The sequence below is a fragment of the Pristiophorus japonicus genome, chromosome 1, assembly GCF_044704955.1.
Source record: "Pristiophorus japonicus isolate sPriJap1 chromosome 1, sPriJap1.hap1, whole genome shotgun sequence".
Taxonomy (NCBI): domain Eukaryota; kingdom Metazoa; phylum Chordata; class Chondrichthyes; family Pristiophoridae; genus Pristiophorus; species Pristiophorus japonicus.
Genome location: NC_091977.1, coordinates 230387112 through 230405688, shown reverse-complemented (window position 1 = coordinate 230405688; position 18577 = coordinate 230387112). Strand labels below are relative to the sequence as shown.

The 18577-nt window shown below is 47.0% G+C and overlaps 1 protein-coding gene across 1 annotated transcript; it reads right to left on the bottom strand.

The window, feature by feature from the left end:
- Positions 1 to 12510: 12510 nt before the first annotated feature.
- Positions 12511 to 14075, bottom strand: LOC139242972 (transmembrane protein 215-like). Its single transcript, XM_070870609.1, has one exon. The coding sequence runs from the start codon at positions 13621 to 13623 to the stop codon at positions 13000 to 13002; it is 624 nt and encodes a 207-aa protein (XP_070726710.1). The 5' UTR covers positions 13624 to 14075; the 3' UTR covers positions 12511 to 12999.
- Between the last annotated feature and the right edge of the window lie 4502 nt (positions 14076 to 18577).

Below are 18577 nucleotides of genomic sequence, written 5' to 3'. Positions count from 1 at the left end.
CCTTTAAAATGGCCTTACTACTTTTATCCGTCTTCCTTGTGTGGAACCACATGTCGTTGCTCCATTAGTGCTGCACCTCATGGTTTGGACTCCATCTTTTCCCTGTCCATGACGTCAACTGCCGCGATCTTCTTTCCCAGGGATTTTGCCAATGAAGCTGGGAAGGCGCCCTTGGATCCAATCTTTCTCCCCAGGAGTCCTTCCACTGAAACCGGGAAGGTGCGTTCGGGTCGCCTCGGCCGGATCATCGCCATGCAGCCGTGATGAGCGGTCTGTACCTCGGGGGCTGCGCAGATCTGCTCTCCAGTGCCTGGTCCAACCGAAGGTGGAGGCTTGCTCTGAGCACAGGGGATGTCGATCGCTGGAAGGATAAAGTCTTCCCAGTTCTAATGAATCTTCCCCACCCATCTTCTTCCAAGTAGCTTTGGTCCATCAACTGAAACAATCCACAGTGGTAAATTGTGCACCGTGCCATCATGGAATACACTTACATCCACACTACCAACAACTAATATCAGTTCCTTGGTGTAGGTGCGCAGCTTTGCCTAAACCGGGACCAGCTTGGGTCGTTCAGCTTGAGCATTCCATAGCCTTTCAAAGGCTTCCTGGCTCATTACTGACTGACTCGCCCCCATGTCCACTTCCATGAAGCCTGGAATGCCATTTATCGCGACTTCCATTATCACTGGAGGACAATTTGTGGTGCAGGTATATACTCCATACACTGAGCTGCCTCTCTAGCCATCTCCTTGTAATCCGCGCTGGATTCACAGCCATCTGCTGACTCTTCTTCCACGTGGTGAGTCACAGCTCTTTTGCACATTCGCTGGAGATGGCCCTTTGTGCTGCAGCCTTTGCACAGATAGTCTCTGAACCGACACTGATGAGCCCTGTGATTACCTCCGCAACGCCAGCATGGTGCTACTCGACTTACATTTGCACCCCTCGGCGGACTCTGAGTTAAAGGACTCGGGGCCTGTACGCTCTGCCCTGGGCAGATTCACTTTCAACAGTTCTGCCGGTGAAAGGCGCCATTCTATTTACAGTACTTGTTGGATTTGAGTCCTGAGAGTGAGTTATCATCTGCTTGGAGCTGCTGCTTGAGGTCATGAACGCCTGGCTGATGCTGATGGCCTTCTGCAGAGTGATGGTGGTTTCGGCAGACAGTAGGGCCTCATGACCGATGCCAATTACGAAGACGTCCCGCGATGCATCGGCAAGGGATGCGCCAAATTCACACGGTCCTGCCAGCGTACTTCGCAATTTCCTGGCCCCCGGGGCGGCGGTGTGTATAAAATCGATGCCTGGCCGTGAGGATGCTCTCCTTCGGTTTGAGTTGGTCCCGAATTAGCACTTTCAGCTTCTCGTATGACTTGGTCATTGTTTTCTCTGGTACAAGCAAGTCCCTGACGAGGCCATAGCCCGCGGGCCCACATCTGGTCAACAGGATAGCTCTGCGTTTACCTGCCAGCGTGGCCGGATCATCGCCTACCAGGTCCTTTGCTACGAAATATTGGTCGAGCCGCTCCGTAAAGGCTTCCCAATCTTCACCCTCTGAAAACTTTTCTAATGCACCGTTAGTCATTTTTGTGTGAAAGTTTATAATCTCGTTGCCAATTGTTATGTCTTTAACATTCTTATGAATGACTCCATGAGGTCTAGTATTGTACTTGAGCTGTTGTGACCTTAGTCCCATTTATTGTAACTCAAGCATGGTAGGCAGCCTTTTATACTGGACCATGCATACCGATGCAGGTGACCCTCAGGTCTCCCACCGCAGTGCCCTCTGGTGGCACACCTTTTTTAACTATATAGTTAGTATACATGGTCTACATACATGACAATTTCTTTATAAGCCCAGGGTAATTTAAACATTTCAAATATTAGTTTTTCACCAAAATGGATTGCATGTTGCATTCCTGTGAACGTAACCTTGTCAGGCTCCAAACATCGAATTAATTCTAAATTGACTGCCTCCTGAAGACACCTTATCACCCTATTTAGCAGATTTAACTGTTCCAACCTAAATATCATCACTTCTCTTCTATCTATTTTTAGCATCAACCAGAAACAACACAGAGAAAAATATGTATTTTGAGATCTCCAGAATCTTGGCACACAACATCTTAGCAGATGGGCAGGCAGAGGGAAGGGACTGTCATGTATTTTTACCTGTGCAAACTCTTCAGTATAAGTCAGCATTACCAACCCTCGAGCATTGTCCTGGCTTCTCCAGGAATTAACGAGCAACACTCGGGATAAATATTACAGGGCCATCAAGAAGATGGTGGGTTTTTTTCATTTTCTTTGAACACTGTTGTTTCTTCATTTTTAAAATATTGGGAGATGGGGTGGGGGGAGGTTGTTTGTGGGGGTGGGAGGTCATGTGATGAAACCTCCAGGAATACATCCAACCAGAGTTGGCAACCTTAATATAAATAGACCATTTTGACCATCACCGGTTATTATCAGAGAGCTGCATTCCAAATGTGGCCCAAACCATTAATGGGGCTGTATGGGGGAAGTTGAGGCTGTGCATGCTCACTCCACTTTCCCACTTTCCACAATATGGGTTACCTTCCACCTTTTTAAACTCTGAAGTTTAGAAGAATAGGAGCTGATCTCATTGAAACATAAGATTCTGAGAGGGCTTGAGAGGGTAGATGCTGAGGGGTTGTTTCCCCTGGCTGGAGAGTCTAAAACTAGGGGACTTAGTCTCAGGATAAGGGGTCAGCCATTTAGAACTGAGATGAGGAGAAACTTCTTCGCTTAGAAGGTTCTGAATCTTTGGAATTTTCTACATCAGAGGGCTGCGGATGCTCATTCATTGAGTATATTCAAGACAGAGATTGATAGATATTTGGCCACTATCATCATCATCATCATCATCATCATCATCATCATAGGCAGTCCTTCTGAATCAAGGAAGACTTGCTTCCACTCTTAGAATGAGTCCTTAGGTGGCTGAACAGTCCAATACGAGAGCCACAGTCCCTGCCACAGGTGGGACAGGCAGTCGTTGAGGGAAAGGGTGGGTGGGACTGGTTTGCTGCACGTTCTTTCTGCTGCCTGCGCTTGTTTTCTGCATGCACTCGGCAATGAGACTCAGCGCCCTCCCGGATGCACTTCCTCCACTTAGAGCGGTCTTTGGCCAGGGACTCCCAGGTATCGGTGGGGATGTTGCACTTTATCAGAGAGGCTTTGAGGGTGTCCTTGTAATGTTTCCTCTGTCCACCTTTGGCTCGTTTGCCATGAAGGAATTCCGAGTAGAGCGCTTGCTTTAGGAGTCTCATGTCTGGCATGCGGACAATGTGGCCTGCCCAGCAGAGCTGATAAAGTGCGGTCAGTGCTTCAATGCTGGGGATGTTGGCCTGGACGAGGACACTAATGTTAGTGTGTCTGTCCTCCCAGGGGATTTGTAGGGTCTTTTGGAGGCATCGTTGGTGGTATTTCTCCAGCGACTTGAGGTGTCTACTGTACATGGTCCATGTCTCTGAGCCATACAGGAGGGCGGGTATTACTACAGCCCTGTAGACCATGAGCTTGGAGGTAGATTTGAGGGCCTGGTCATCGAACACTCTTTTCCTCAGGCGGTTGAAGGCTGCACTGGCGTACTGGAGGCGCTGTTGAATCTCGTCGTCAATGCTTGCTCTTGTTGATAAGAGGCTCACGAGGTATGGGAAATGGTCCACGTTGTCCAGGGCCGCACTGTGGATCTTGATGACTGAGGGGCAGTGCTGTGCGGCGAAGATATGCTGGTGGAGGAGCTTTGTCTTATGGATGTTTAGCGTAAGGCCCATGCTTTTGTACGCTTCAGTAAATAGGTTGACTATGTCCTGGAGTTCAGCCTCTGAATATGCGCAGACGCAGGCGCCGCCCGCATACTGTAGTTCAACGACAGAGGTTGGGGTGGTCTTGCACCTAAAGGAATCAAGGGATATGGGGATAGGGCAGGAAAGTGGAGTTGAGGTAGAAGATCCGCCATGATCTTATTGAATGGGGGAGCAGGCCTGAGGGGCCAAATGACCTACTCCTGCTCCTAATTCTATATCTTTCCCTTTGTTCTCAAAAAAGGAGGAACATGAATCTTCTTTGGAATCACTTACTGAAGCGCATGCTATCCTTTTTCTAATTACTTATATTTTTATGCTTACGCAACATACCATCAGAGCTTAATTTTGATTTTGGGGATGGGGTGAGCCTTAATTACACCAGGATTATGCTTCTACAACTGCAGTGGATCTTTTTCTTGCTTATTTGTCAGTAAAACTTATTTATGAGCAATGCGTCCTTAGAGGCCCCGCAGTTTCCAGGTATGGCATGCACTGCGCATGCGCCTAAAACCCAGAACCCAAAGCGAAAGAAAAGTGCCTCCACGGGCAGAGAGTTGGTCTATTTGCCCAACTTCTGCCCATCGAATGCCCTTGAAATTCTTACGTTGGTAAAAGCAGGCATAAGGTCTGCTTTTACCAGCGTAAGAGTTTTTAAAAATAGTAAAATAAAATGTTATCAATCACTTATACGTGATAAACCCTGTCCATTAAGGTAAGTTTATTTTTAGTCCCGTTAAAACATCAGGGGGTAGAAATTCAGTCGGTGAGCGCCCCTGGAAAGGGTTGGAACAGGGACCCTAAAGAGGTCGAAGCTGTGAGCACCAGAATTCGCACCACACAGCACATTCAGTGTGCCAGTGCTGAGCAGTACTGCCCAGGAGCGTCGAGCTGCTCCACAACGCTATGATTTTTGTTTCGCGCTGACTCTGTAGTGCCACGTAGCACGCTGCAGAGGGACCGCCTGGGAAAGTGGGCGGTCCAAGCTGTCCCGGCAGCAGTGAGGAAAGGAATGACTACCTGAGGTAAGTGTGATTGTGGTTCTTTTCATTTTTGCTATTTGTCTTTATGTGGATATTGGAAATGTTTTTTGTGTTTTTTTGGGTGATTTTTTTTTCCCAGGGAAGCCTCTCTCATGGCATTCCGAGGCCAGCTCTTTAGCAACGGATTTTCAGTTGCTCAGCCGGCCTAGTGCCCTAAGAGAGGTGCCCTTAGCGCTCCACCCCACACTCAGGATCCAGCTACTGAATTTTGTGGCTGCAGATGCAAACCTTTTTCCAGTGCAAAATTTACTGTCCCGCCACCATTAGCACCTTAAGTATCCTTCAACCGAATTTCCACCCCATAATTTTGTTTTTCAAAAAATTACATTTTTGTTTAAAATATTTAATTAAATGGCATTTTAATTCATTTTAAATATGTAATGATTTTTTAAAATTTATTTCCTGTGGTCGTGTATTTTTTAAGCTATCCCAATTTATACTTATGGGAGTTCCCTAAAAATGGAACTCCTCAAAACTTTGAATGGGGATTCCCTTCTTTAATTAGTTGGGCAAGCCCACGTGATCCCAGAGGTGCTTGCAAACCATATGCACCCCCGGGATAGGTGGGCCTCTACGCAGGCCTACGCATCGAGGCTCAGGAGCGTAATGCGCTGAACCTTAGATTTTTTGCAGGGAGCCTCCGACCACAAATTTTGGGCCATTGAGTTCTAATAGAGTTTGGCGCCTCAGCCAGTTATTCCTAATCTCTCTGCAGACACACCTGCATATCTCTCCACCTAATGTGGGTGGGGTATGTTCTCATTAAGTGTAGGAGTCCCTCTATGATACGTTAACTAGGGGAAATATTTGCTGGGCTGTGAGATAAGAGCAGTGGAGTGGTACTAATTGAATAGCTTTTTCAAAGAGGCGGCACAGGCACGATGGGCCGAATGATCTCCTTCTGTGCTTTAGCATTCTATGATTCTATAGCACAGGAATAATCCAGATCAAAATCCCTTCTCATTCGGGTTTGCAACTTTTGCTTAAATCCTCTTCTCGCAGTTTAATGTGGCCTCTCTCTGGGGCACATCGATCGTTCTCGCACTTGAAGCAAAAAGGCTGTGATACTCGAGAGAGCAGGTTGCATTTCGGTGCTATAATGTCGATAGTTACTTCACGCGGAACATTTTTTTAAATTTTCTTGGGAAGATCTACTTCCTGAAAGTTGCAACTGTTAAATCATTCTATCTAAAGAAATAAAGAAGCTAATTTGATGTGTCTAAAACTGAACTTTAATTTTTTTTTAAAGCAGATGGTCCAGTCCATTGGGGGGGAAGGGGAGAGACAACAAGTCCGCTAACCTATGGACACTTCTGACCCAGACCATTTCTGCTGACTAAATGCAGATTATCGTTTCTTCATCCAAACATTCCACTCCAGCCCATAGCAAATCTGTTACTGAAATAAACACAGCGGGTAGAGTTTCCGCTCAGTTGCGCTGTTTTTTTTTCAGCTGAATTCGCCCGAAATTGACGTAACTGTTATATATGTAGACTTGTATTTACTCTGTACAGCCACCAGAGGGCTAATTCCCCGGAATCCCAAGGGATCCTATAATCCCTTGGGAGCACAGGTATTTAAGAAGGCTTCACAGGTTGGAGAGGCACTCTGGAGATCTGCAATAAAAGACTAAGGTCACACTTTACTTTGAGCTCACAGTGTTCAGTCTGACTTTTTCTCCATACACAACAACTGGCAATGAGATACAGATAGCGAACCCAAAGATGCAGAGAACAGTGGGCATCCTGGAGAAATTTTCGGAGGGAGATGATTGGGATACTTTTGTGGAGCAACTCGACCAATACTTTGTGGCCAACGAGCTAGATGGGGAAGAGAGTGCTGCCAAACGAAGGGCGATCCTCTTCACCGTCTGTGGGGCACCAATGTATGGCCTCATGAAGAATCTGCTCACTCCAGCGAAAGCCACGGAGAAATCATACTACGATTTGTGCACACTGGTCCGAGAGCATGTGAACCCGAAGGAAAGCGTTCTGATGGCGAGATACCGGTTCTACACCTACAAAAGGTCTGAAGGCCAGGAAGTGGCGAGTTATGTCGCTGAGCTAAGACGCCTTGCAGGACATTGTGAATTTGAAGGACATTTGGAGCACATGCTCAGAGACTTTTTCGTACTTGGCATTGGCCACAAAACCATATTTCGCAAACTTTTGACTGTAGAGACCCCAACCTTGAGTAAGGCCATAGCGATAACCCAGGCGTTCATAGCCACCAGTGACAATATGAAGCAAATCTCTCAGCACACAAGTGCTGCTACAAGTACTGTGAACAAAGTGATGTTGTTTTCGAATTGTAATGTACAGGGCAGGTCACACATGCCTGCAGCTGCACATCTGTAGATGGCTCAGAGTCCACCATCAAGGATGATGAATGCAAGGCCATTAACACCTTGTTGGCGCAGCGGGGCTGATCATCGTTTCCATTCTTGCCGATTCAAAGGATACGTTTGCAATGGCTGTGGAACAATGGGATACCTCCAACGAGTGTGCAGGTGAGCTGCTAAGCCTGTGATACCTGCAAAACACCACACTGCAGAGGAGGACAGATCCATGGAAGATCACGACGAAACAGAACCTCAGATACAGGAGGCAGAGGTACATTCACCACAAATTGTCCCCCGATAGTGCTGAATGTTGAACTAAATGGACTCCCGGTGTCAATGGAGCTGGACATGGGCATAAGCCAGTCCATCATGGGCAAAAAGACTTTCGAAAGGTTGTGGTGCAACAAAGCCTCAAGGCCAGTCTTAACTCCAATTTGCACAAAACTAAGAACTTACACAAAAGAACTGATTCCTGTAATCGGCAGTGCTATCGTAAAGGTCTCCTACGATGGAGCGGTGCACAAGCTACCATTCTGGGTGGTACCGGGTGATGGTCCCATGCTGCTCGGCAAGAGCTGGCTGGGAAAAATACGCTGGAACTGGGACGACATCCAAACGCTATCGCCCGCTGATGGCACTTCGTGTGCCCAGGTCTTAAACAAGTTCCCTTCGCTGTTCGAACTGGGCATCGGGAAATTCCAAGGAGCAAAAGTGCAGATCCACCTAATTCCGGGAGCGCGACCCATTCATCACAAGGTGAGAGCAGTACTGTACATGATGAGAGAAAGGATCGAGATCGAGCTAGACCGGCTGCAAGGATAGGGCACCATTTCACCGATTGAGTTCAGCGAGTGGGCCAGTCCTATTGTCCCAGTCCTCAAGGGAGATGGCACTGTCAGAATCTGTGGCGATTACAAAGTAACTATCAATTGTTTCTCCCTGCAGGACCAATACCCACTACCAAAAGCTGACGATCTCTTTGCAACGCTGGCGGGAGGAAAGACGTTCACGAAGCTGGATCTGACTTCAGCCTACATGACGCAGGAACTGGAGGAATCATCAACACACACAAAGGTCTTATTGTTTATAACAGATGCCCGTTTGAAATCCGATCAGTGGCGGCGATATTCCAGAGAAACATGGAAAGTTTACTGAAGTCGGTCCCGCACACCGTGGTCTTCCAGGACGACACTTGAGCACTTGCAGAACCTGGAGGAAGTTCTTAGTCGACTAAACCACATGGGGCTCAGGTTAAAATGCTCGAAGTGCGTTTTCCTGGCACCTGAAGTGGAGTTCCTGGGAAGGAGGATTGCGGCGGATGGTATCAGGCCCACCAACGCGAAGACGGAGGCAATCGAGAAAGCACCGAGGCCACAGAACATGATGGAGCTGCGGTCATTTCTGGACTCTTGAACTACCTTGGTAACTTCTTACCAGGTCTCAGCACACTGCTAGAACCACTACATGTCTTACTATGAAAAGGGGACGAATGGGTTTGGGGCAAAAGCCAAGAAAATGCCTTTGTAAAAGCGAGAAAATTGTTATGCTCAAACAAATTGCTTGTGTTGTATGATCCATGTAAGCGTTTGGTACTAGCATGTGATGCTTTGTCATATGGCGTTTGGTGTGTATTGCACCAAACTAATGATTTCGGGAAACTGCAATTGGTTGCTTATGCATCCAGGAGTCTGTCTAAGGCCGAGAAAGCCTACACATGATTGAAAAAGAAGCGTTAGCGTGTGTCTATGGGGTAAAGAAAATGCATCAATACCTGTTTGGGCTAAAATTCGAATTGGAAACTGACCATAAGACACTTATATCCCTGTTTTCCGAGAATAGAAGGATAAATACCAACGCATTGGCCCGCATCCAGAGATGGGCGCTCACGTTGTCCGCATACAACTATGCCATCCGCCACAGGCCAGGCACAGAAAACTGCGCCTCAGTAGGCTGCCATTGCCCACCATGGGGGTGGAAATGGCGCAGCCCGCAGATCTAGCCATGATTATGGAAGCATTTGAGAGTGAGCAATCACCCATCACTGCCTGGCAGATCAAAACCTGGACAAGCCAGGACCCCTTATTATCTCTAGTCAAAAGCTGTGTGCTTCATGGGAGCTGGTCCAGTATCCCAGTGGAAATGCAGGAAGAAATAAAGCCATTCCAGCGACGCAAAGTTGAAATGTCTATACAGGCAGACTGCCATCTGTGGGGCAATCGAGTAGTGGTCCCCAAGAAGGGCAGAGACACCTTCATCAATGACCTCCACAGTACCCACCCAGGCATCGGGTAATGATGAAAGCGATAGCCAGATCCCACGTGTGGTGGCCCGGTATCGATGCATTCAAACATGCTCGCAGTTAAACAATGTACCCAGGGAGGCGCTGCTAAGTTTATGGTCTTGGCCCTCCAAACCGTGGTCTAGGGTACACGTCGGCTATGCAGGCCAATTCTTGGGTAAAATGTTCCTTGTGATTGTAGGCGCGCACTCTAAGTGGATTGAATGTGAGATAATGTCGGCTAGCACGTCCGCTGCCACTACTGAAAGCCTGCGGGCCATGTTTGCCACTCACGGCTTACCCGATGTCCTGGTGAGTGACAACGGGCCATGTTTTACCAGTGCTGAGTTCAAAGAATTCATGACCCGTAACAGGATCAAACATGTCACATCTGCCCCGTTTAAACCAGCGTCCAATGGTCAGGCAGATAGAGCAGTGCAAACCATCAAGCAAGGCTTGAAGAGGGTAACTGAAGGCTCACTGCAGACTCGCCTATCCCGAGTCCTGTTTAGCTACCACACAAGACTCCATTCACTCACTGGGATCCCACCTGCTGAACTGCTCATGAAAAGAGCACTTAAGACAAGGCTCTCATTACTTCACCCTGATCTACATGAACAGGTAGAGAGCAGGCGGCTTCAACAAAGTGCATACCATGATAGCGCAAATGTGTCATGCGAGATTGAAGTCAATGATCCTGTATTTGTATTAAATTATGGATAAGGTCCCAAGTGGCTTCCCGGCACTGTCATGGCCAAAGAGGGGAGCAGGGTCTTTCGGGTCAAACTTTCAAATGGACTCATTCACCGGAAACACTTGAACCAAATCAAACTCAGATTCACGGACTACCCTGAGCAACCCACCTTGGACCCTACCTTTTTTGATCCCCCAACATACACACCAGTGGCAACCAACACCACAGTTGACCACGAAGCAGAACCCATCATCCACAGCAGCCCTACAGGACCCAACACACCAGGCAGCCCAGCAAGGCCAGCTGCACAGCAGCCCAGCGATGGCCCAACAAATGATTCAACAACACCAGCTTTCACACCGAGATGATCAACCAGCGCAAGAAGGGCCCCAGATCGACTCACATTGTAAATAGTTACACTATTGACTTTGGGGGGGAATGTTGTTATAGATGTGGACTTGTATTTACTCTGTACAGCCACCAGAGGGCTCATTCCCCAGAGTCCCAAGGGATCCCATAATCCCTTGGGAGCACAGGTATTTAAGAAGGCTTCACAGGTTGGAGAGGCACTCTGGAGACGTCTGCAATAAAAGACTAAGGTCACACTTTACTTTGAGCTCACAGTGTTCAGTCTGACTCGTTCTCCATACACTACAGTAACCATCGCAAAACCATCTGCAAACTTAGATTTATATAGCGCCTTTCATGACCACCGGACGTCTTAAAGCGCTTTACCAGCAATGAAAAACTTTTGGAGTGTAGTCATTGTTGTAATGTAGGAAACGCAGCAGTCAATTTGTGCACAGCAAGATCCCACATACAGCAATGTGATAATGACCAGATAATCTGTTTTTGTTATGTTGATTGAGGGATAAATATTGGCCAGGACACTGGGGATAACTGCTCTTCTTCTAAATAGTGCCATGGGATCGTTTACGTCCATCTGAGAGAGCAGGTTTAATGTCTCATCCAAAAGACGGCACCGCCAACAGTGCAGCACTCCCCCAGTACTGCACTGGGAGTGTCAACCCAAATTTTTTGTGCTCAAGCCCCTGGAGTGGGACTCCCACAGTGCTGTTAGGGAGGGAGTTCCAGGATTTTGACCCACAGAGGCGAATGTGCTACCCACTGAGAAACAGCTGACACTCTGATGCACTACAGCAACTTCCCAAGGCTTCTTTGACAGCATCTCCCAAATCCGCAACCTCTACCACCTAGAAGGACATGGGCAGCAGGCCTATGGGAACACCTCCAAGTTCCCCTCCATGTCACACACCATCCTGACTTGGAAATATATCGCTGTTCCTTCATTATCGCTGGGTCAAAATCCTGGAACTCCCTCCCTAACAGCACTGTGGGAGTCCCTTTACCACACAGACTGCAGTGCTTCAAGAAGGTGGCTCACCACCACCTTCTCAAGGGCAATTAGGGATGGGCAATAAATCCTGGCCTTGCCAACAATGCCACATCGTGTGAATGAATAAAAATAATTGGTAAAATTTTAAGCTCAAATTACATTCAGTGCAAATCGGGTTTCCGCGATCTTTAGCGCTAGACTAAAAAAAAATCACAAAATTGACCTTGAATGGGTTAATCACTATTGGGAGTTTCCACTAATTGCGCTCAGTTGCGAGCCTTCGAAAAGGCTCTAAAAATTAAGCTGGTTCTTTTGGGTGTAAGGGCACTCATTAACAAGTTTTAAAAGCTTTTGAATGTAATGTGACTAGGAAATGATTCTGTATAGTTTTTTAAATCGGGTTATTCATAGGTGGTGGATTGACACTGACTGAAAATGTTTTTGTGATAAATCCATTTTCAACTGTATTAATAAACTGCACCAAGTTACCATTCTTAAATATATCAAGGAATATTTTTTAAAGCAATTTTATTTTAATTGCGTTTTAAAACGCTGCCCAATTGCGCTGGTTTGTGGCAGATTTTGTGTTCTGCGATATACAAGTGAGTTTAAGCAGAAATTCGAAAGAAAAAATAACACTTCTCAAAATTAGTGCAATTTTGGGCACAATTTGCTCCCGGAGCACCGATTGCTTCTTAAAGCGGAAGCTGTTTAAAGAGACAAGCCTTTAAAAAAAACGTGTTTGCGAACACAGCATTGACATAAATGACGCCGAAGTACACAATTGAACGTGATATTATGACAAACACGATCACTGGCCTTCAAAGTTTAGCCATCCACCCCCGCTTAAGTTTCCCTGTAAGTGAAAAATCGAGTGAAATTTAAAAAGACTCACTCTTCCCTTCACAATTCACCCTTCATGGTCTCGCGCAATAAAGAGAGCGACAGAAAAATGACAACAATAAGATAAATTTAAAAAATGAATGTTTTTATGTTTTGGGTCATTGTAAACTGCAACCTCGATGCGGATTTACAAAAACCACGCTCCTTCTAACATACTTCAGGCAAAGTTCTTGTGTAATGTAACGCGTACAAATCAAATTCTAGTCTAAAACATTAGTCGCTGCAGAAAATAATGCAAAGGTTAAGAGTCTACTGAACAAATCAAGCTACTTGTCCAATGTACACAGTTTGCACATTAAGCCATCTTAATATTTAATAACACTTAAACCTGAATTGTCCTCGTGTCAACTTTTATTTAATTTACAATACACGCATTTTTTTAAATTCTAATGGCTGCAACCTAAAATTCAGATCTCGGTTTGTCATTAAAACCACCCAAAGATGAGGCTAAGCATTGGAACTTGTTTGAGAGGAGCCGCTATTCGGCTGCGGCGGCTGCACTTCGGGTTCAAGTTTGTCCCCTTATCCATTTCTCCCATATCTCCGAGCCTGCTCACACTATTGTCTCGTAGTCCCAGCAAAGTCTAACGTGCCGGGCTTCCCCCGGGCTAGGGTAACAGCAGTAATACCTCCCATAGGGCACACTGTCTCGGGGAGAGTACACCACGCTGTCCCGGGTGGAGTAGACGCTGGTGTAGAAGGCGCTGTCCCGGTTCGAGCAGAGGCGGTCGAAGACGCAGGAGTTGAAGACACCGGACGGGTAATAGGTCTCCAGATATCTCCTGGCCGCTTCTTGGTCGCTCTTCCTGATCAGGCTCTTGGAGTCCACGGCGAAGCCTCCCTCCTCGACTTCGGGGGTTTGGGTCCGGGTGGAGTTCTTGGACACATCCTGCCAGCTCCCTCCGACGCTTTGGTCAGCCAGCAGCTGGTCCTCGGCACCTCCTTTGGTGGTGGGACGGCCGCAGGCGGGCCACTTGGAGCATCCGTCCGTCTTCTTGGCCAGAAGGATGGCAGCCAGTGCTGGTAAGAAGATGGCAGGCCCGATGGCAATGAGAGGAATATCCCCCAGGGTCTCCCCTCTGACTCCAGACACCGTGAACATAAACCCAAACACCAGGAAGACACTGACCAGAGCCACCACTAGCCCTGTCCTAGGGTTGATGTTGTCAGGTCTCATTGTGAAGCATTAGGTTTGGTAATTAACAATCCGGGTGCTGAAAACCCAGAAGACGTTCTTGTCACAGAGTGGGATAGACGGTCCTTTTCTGGGGTATTTTCCCCCAATTCCCTCCTGTTTTGTCTTCTCTCTGATAAGAGGAGATTATACCCTCTGGGCTCCAACTTCAGCCAGCCTTGGTATCCCGTCTGATGATCTGGAAGTGTGTTAGTGACTCTGAGCAAACAGACTTGGCTCTTCAGTCATCGGGTCACATCGGAGTAAGAGAGATGGAGGGTGAATAAAATGAGCAGAAACTCGAGAAGAGCCAAGAGTAACTGGAAACCCTTCCCATACTGACTGGGGCATCAGAGAGCCCGGTCGCTGTGTGTTAATCAGCGAGACACTGTCGTGATGAACTAAGAGGATCATCTTATCATCCAGCTCTCCTTAATCAGATATCCTTTTACATTTAACTCTGGTTAAACGCCTAGAACTGCTTATATACACATTCATGCAACACAGTCTGTACTTTACTTCGCTGGAAATTGCTAACGAATTCCGATGGAGATGCTGTCCATCTCTCCCGCTGTCTCTAGTGTTACCATTAATATTCAGCATTCATGTAATGACGTCCTCCTCTTTATATATTGATTGCATTTATTGAAAGGGAGTTCTCTCCCCTCAATACAGTTTAACTGTACCTGGATTATATTGCAAATGCATGTACCTGTATTTGACCAGGTTAATCATAAGGGCACTAAATAGTCACCAAGTGAAGGGAATGCCGTTAAGTTAAACATTTGTGTAACTGCACTCACGGGTTAGACACACATGGAGTGTGTGTACGGTTACACACACAATATTAGCGCTTTGCTGTTATAGAAAGACCTACCAAGTTTTTGGTAACAATGATGACTGACACACGATTCCCCCCTGGGAAGCGATTGTGCAATCTTTCAAATGGACAAAAAAAAACTCACAAGCTGCCAAAAGTATTTCTCCTCCCTTTTAAGTACTTCCTCAACTCGGAACTGGTTTCCCCTGGGTTGAGAAATATGAGTATGTATCTCGGCAAAGGAACTTCTCTGACATCCGAAACACTTTCGTTATGAAAACCCATCCAGTGACAAGCGGCCCGCCTCGGTTGCACCTCCTATATATAGCACATGGAAGAGGGACTCTTGGCATTTCTGGGCACTCGATCTGGGCACTGGTGGAGGCTCCTCAATGCTGAGTGTTTTTTTTCTAAAATGGGCAGCAGGAGATGAGAGATGTGAAGTGGAGGAATTCAACAACAACTTGCATTTATTTAGCGCCTTTAATGTAGTAAATTGTCCCAAGGCGTTCTCAGACAACATTTGACATCAAGCCCCTTCATCTCTCTGTAACCTCCTCCAGCCCTACTTGGGGGTACGGTAGGTTAGTGGTTATGTTACTGGACTAGTATCCAGAGGCCTGGACTAATGAGCCAGAGACGTGAGTACAAGTAATAAAATAATGAATAAATAAATCTGGAATAAAAAGCTAATGTCCATAATGGTAACCATGAAACTATCGGATTGTGTAAAAACCCACCTGGTTCACTAATGCCCTTTAGGGAAGGAAACCTGCAGTCCTTACCTGGCCTATATGTGACTCTGGACCCACAGCAGTGTGGTTGACGCTTAACAACCCTCTGGAATGGCCTAGCAAGCCACCAGTTGTACAAAACCGCTATGAAAATCCATAATAATAAGAAAATCTGACGGATCTCCCGGCATCGACCTCAGCACTGGATTCGGACACGACAATGGCACACCCAGCCCAGTCGACCCGGCAAAGTCACGGACATCTGGGGACTTTTGCCAAAATTTGGAGAGCTGCCCCACAGACTAGTCAAGCAATAGCCTGACATAGTCACACTCACAGAAACATACCTTCCATCCCACCAGCAGGACAGACCCACCAGAGGTGGCAACAGTAGTATACAGTCAAGAGGGAGTGGCCCCGAGAGTCCTCAACATTGATTCCGGACCCCATGATGTTTCATGGCTTCAGGTCAAACATTGCAAGGAAACATCCTGATGATTACCATCCACCGCCCTCCCTCAACTGATGAATCAGTACTCCTCCAAGTTGAACACCACTTGGAAGAACAGGGTAGCAAGGGCACAGAATGTACTCTGGTTGGGGGACTTCAATGTCCATCACCAAGAGTGGCATGGTAGCACCACTACTGACCGAATTGGCCTGAAGGACATAGCTGCCAGACTGGTCCTGCAGCAAATGGTGAGAGAACCAACACGAGGGATAAACCTACTTGACCTCGGCTTCACCAATCTACCTGTTGCAGATACATCTGTCCATAACAGCACTAGTAGCAGTGAAGGCGAGAGAGAGAGAGAGAACGAGAAAGAGCAGGTGAGAGAGAGAGAGAGAAGGCGCGAGAGAGAGAGAGAGAGAAGGCGAGAGAGAGAGAGAAGGCGAGATAGAAGGCGAGAGAAAGAGAGAGAGAGAGAGAAAACGAGAGAGAGCAGGTGAGAGAGAGAGCGAGAGAGAGAGAAGACGAGAGAGAGAAGGCGAGAGAGAGAGCGAGAGAGAGAAGGCGAGAGAGAGAGAGAAGGCTAGAGAGAGAGAGAGAAGGCGAGAGAGAGAAGGCGAGAGAGAGAGAGAGAGAAGGTGAGATACAGAAGGCGAGAGAGAGAAGGCGAGAGACAAGGCGAGAGAGAGGAGGCAAGAGAGAGAGAGAAGGCGAGAGAGAGAGAGAGAGAGAGAAAGAGAGAGAGAGAGTGATAGGGAGAAGGCGAGAGAGAGATTGAGAGAGAAAGCGAGAGAGAGAAGGCGAGAGAGAGCGAGAGAAAGGCAGAGAAGGCGAGAGAGGGAAGGCGAGAGAGAGAGGGAGAGAAGGCGAGAGAGAGAAGGCGAGAGAGAAGGCGAGAGAGAGAAGGTGAGAGAGAGAGAGAGAGAGAAGGCGAGAGAGAGAGAGAGAGAGAAGGCGAGAGAGAAGGCAAATGAAAGAGAGAGAGAGAGAGAGCGAGAGAGAGAGGTATAGCGAGAGAGAAGGCAAGAGACAGAAGGCGAGAGAGAGTGAGAAAGAGAGAGAGAATGCGAGAGAGAGCAGGCAAGAGAGAGAGAGTGAGAGAAAGAGAGAGAGAGAGAGAAGGCAGGAGACAGAAGGAGAGAGAGAGAGAAGGAGAGAGAGAGAGAGAAAGCTTGAGAGAGACAGAGAGATCAGGCGAGAGAGAGAGAGAGAGAGAGACGTCATTGTGGAAACAAAGTCCCGTCTTCACACTGAGGACACCCTACATCATGTGTGGCACTACCAACATGCTGAATGGGACAGACTCAGAACAGATCTAACAGCTCAAAACTGGGCATCCATGAGGAGCTGTGGGCCATCAGCAGCAGCAGAATTGTATTGCACTACAATCTGTAACCTCATGACCGGCATATCACTTTCTATACCATAACCATTAAGACAGGAGACCAACCCTGGTTGAATGAGGAGTGTAGAAGAGCATGCCAAGAGCCCGGACATACCTAAAAATGAGGTGCCAACCTGAGAAAGCAGCAACACAGGACTACATGCATGCTGAATAGCGGAAGCAGCATGCTGTAGACAGAGATAAGAGATCCCAAAACCAATGGATCAGATCAAAGCTCTGTAATCATGCCACATCCAGTCGTAAATGATGGTGGATGATTAAACAACGAACGGGAGCAGGAGGCTCAATGAATAGCCCCATCCTCAATGATGGCAGAGTCCAGCACATGACTGTAAAAGTCAAGGATGAAGCATTTGCAACCACCTTTAGCCAGGAGTGCAAAGTCGATAATCTATCTCGGCCTCTTCCTGAGGTCCCCACCATCACAGAAGCCACGCTTCACCCAATTTGATGCACTCCACATGATATTAAAAAAATGCCTGAACGCACTGGATATAGCAAAGGCCATGGGTCTCAACAACATACCAGCTGTCATGCTAAAGACTTATACGCCAAACCTAGTCACGCCACTAGCCAAGCTGTTCTAGTACAGCTACAACACTGGCATCTCCACTGATGTCATACCTAGCACAAAGGAAGATGATTGTGGTTGTTGGAGGCCAATAATCTCAGCATCAGGACATCACTGCAGGAGTTCCTCAGGGCAGTGATCTAGGCCCAACTATCTTCAGCTACTCCATCATATGGTCAGAAGTGGGAATGCTCGCAGATGATTGCACAGTGTTCAGTTTCATTAGCTAACTAACTGAAAACAGAGAGTCGGGATAAATGGGTCATTTTCAGGCTGGCAAACTGTAACTAGTGGGGTGCCACAGGGATCAGTGCTGGGGTCTCAACTATTTACAATTTATATTAATGACTTGGATGAAGGGACAGAGTGTAATGTAACCAAATTTGCTGATGATACTACAATAGGTGGGAAAGCAAGTTGTGAGGATGATGCAAAGAATCTACAAAGGGATATAGATAGGCTCAGTGAGTGGACAAAAATTTGTCAGATAGACTATAATGTGGAAAAATTGGTAGGAAAAATAAAAAAACAAGTTATTATTTAAATGGAGAGAGATTACAAAATGCTGCTGTACAGGGGGATCTGGGTTTTTTTTGTGCATTAAACGCAAAAAGTTAGCATACAAGTACAGCAAGTAATCAGGTAGGCAAATGGAATGCTGGCCTTTATTGCAAAGGGGCTGGAGTATAAAAGTAGGGAAGTCCTGTTCCAACTGTACAGGGCGTTGGGAAGACCACACCTGGAGTACTGCATACAGTTTTGGTCTCCATATTTAAGAAGGGTATACTTGCATTGGAGGCAGGTCAGGGAAGGTTCATGAGGTTGATTCCTGAGATGAAGAGGTTGTCATATGAAGAAAGGTTGAGCAGGTTGGGCCTATACCCCTTGGAATTTAAAAGAATGAGAGGTGATCTTATTGAAAAGTATAAGATTCTGAAGTGGCTTGAAAGGGTAGATGCAGAGAGGATGTTTCCCC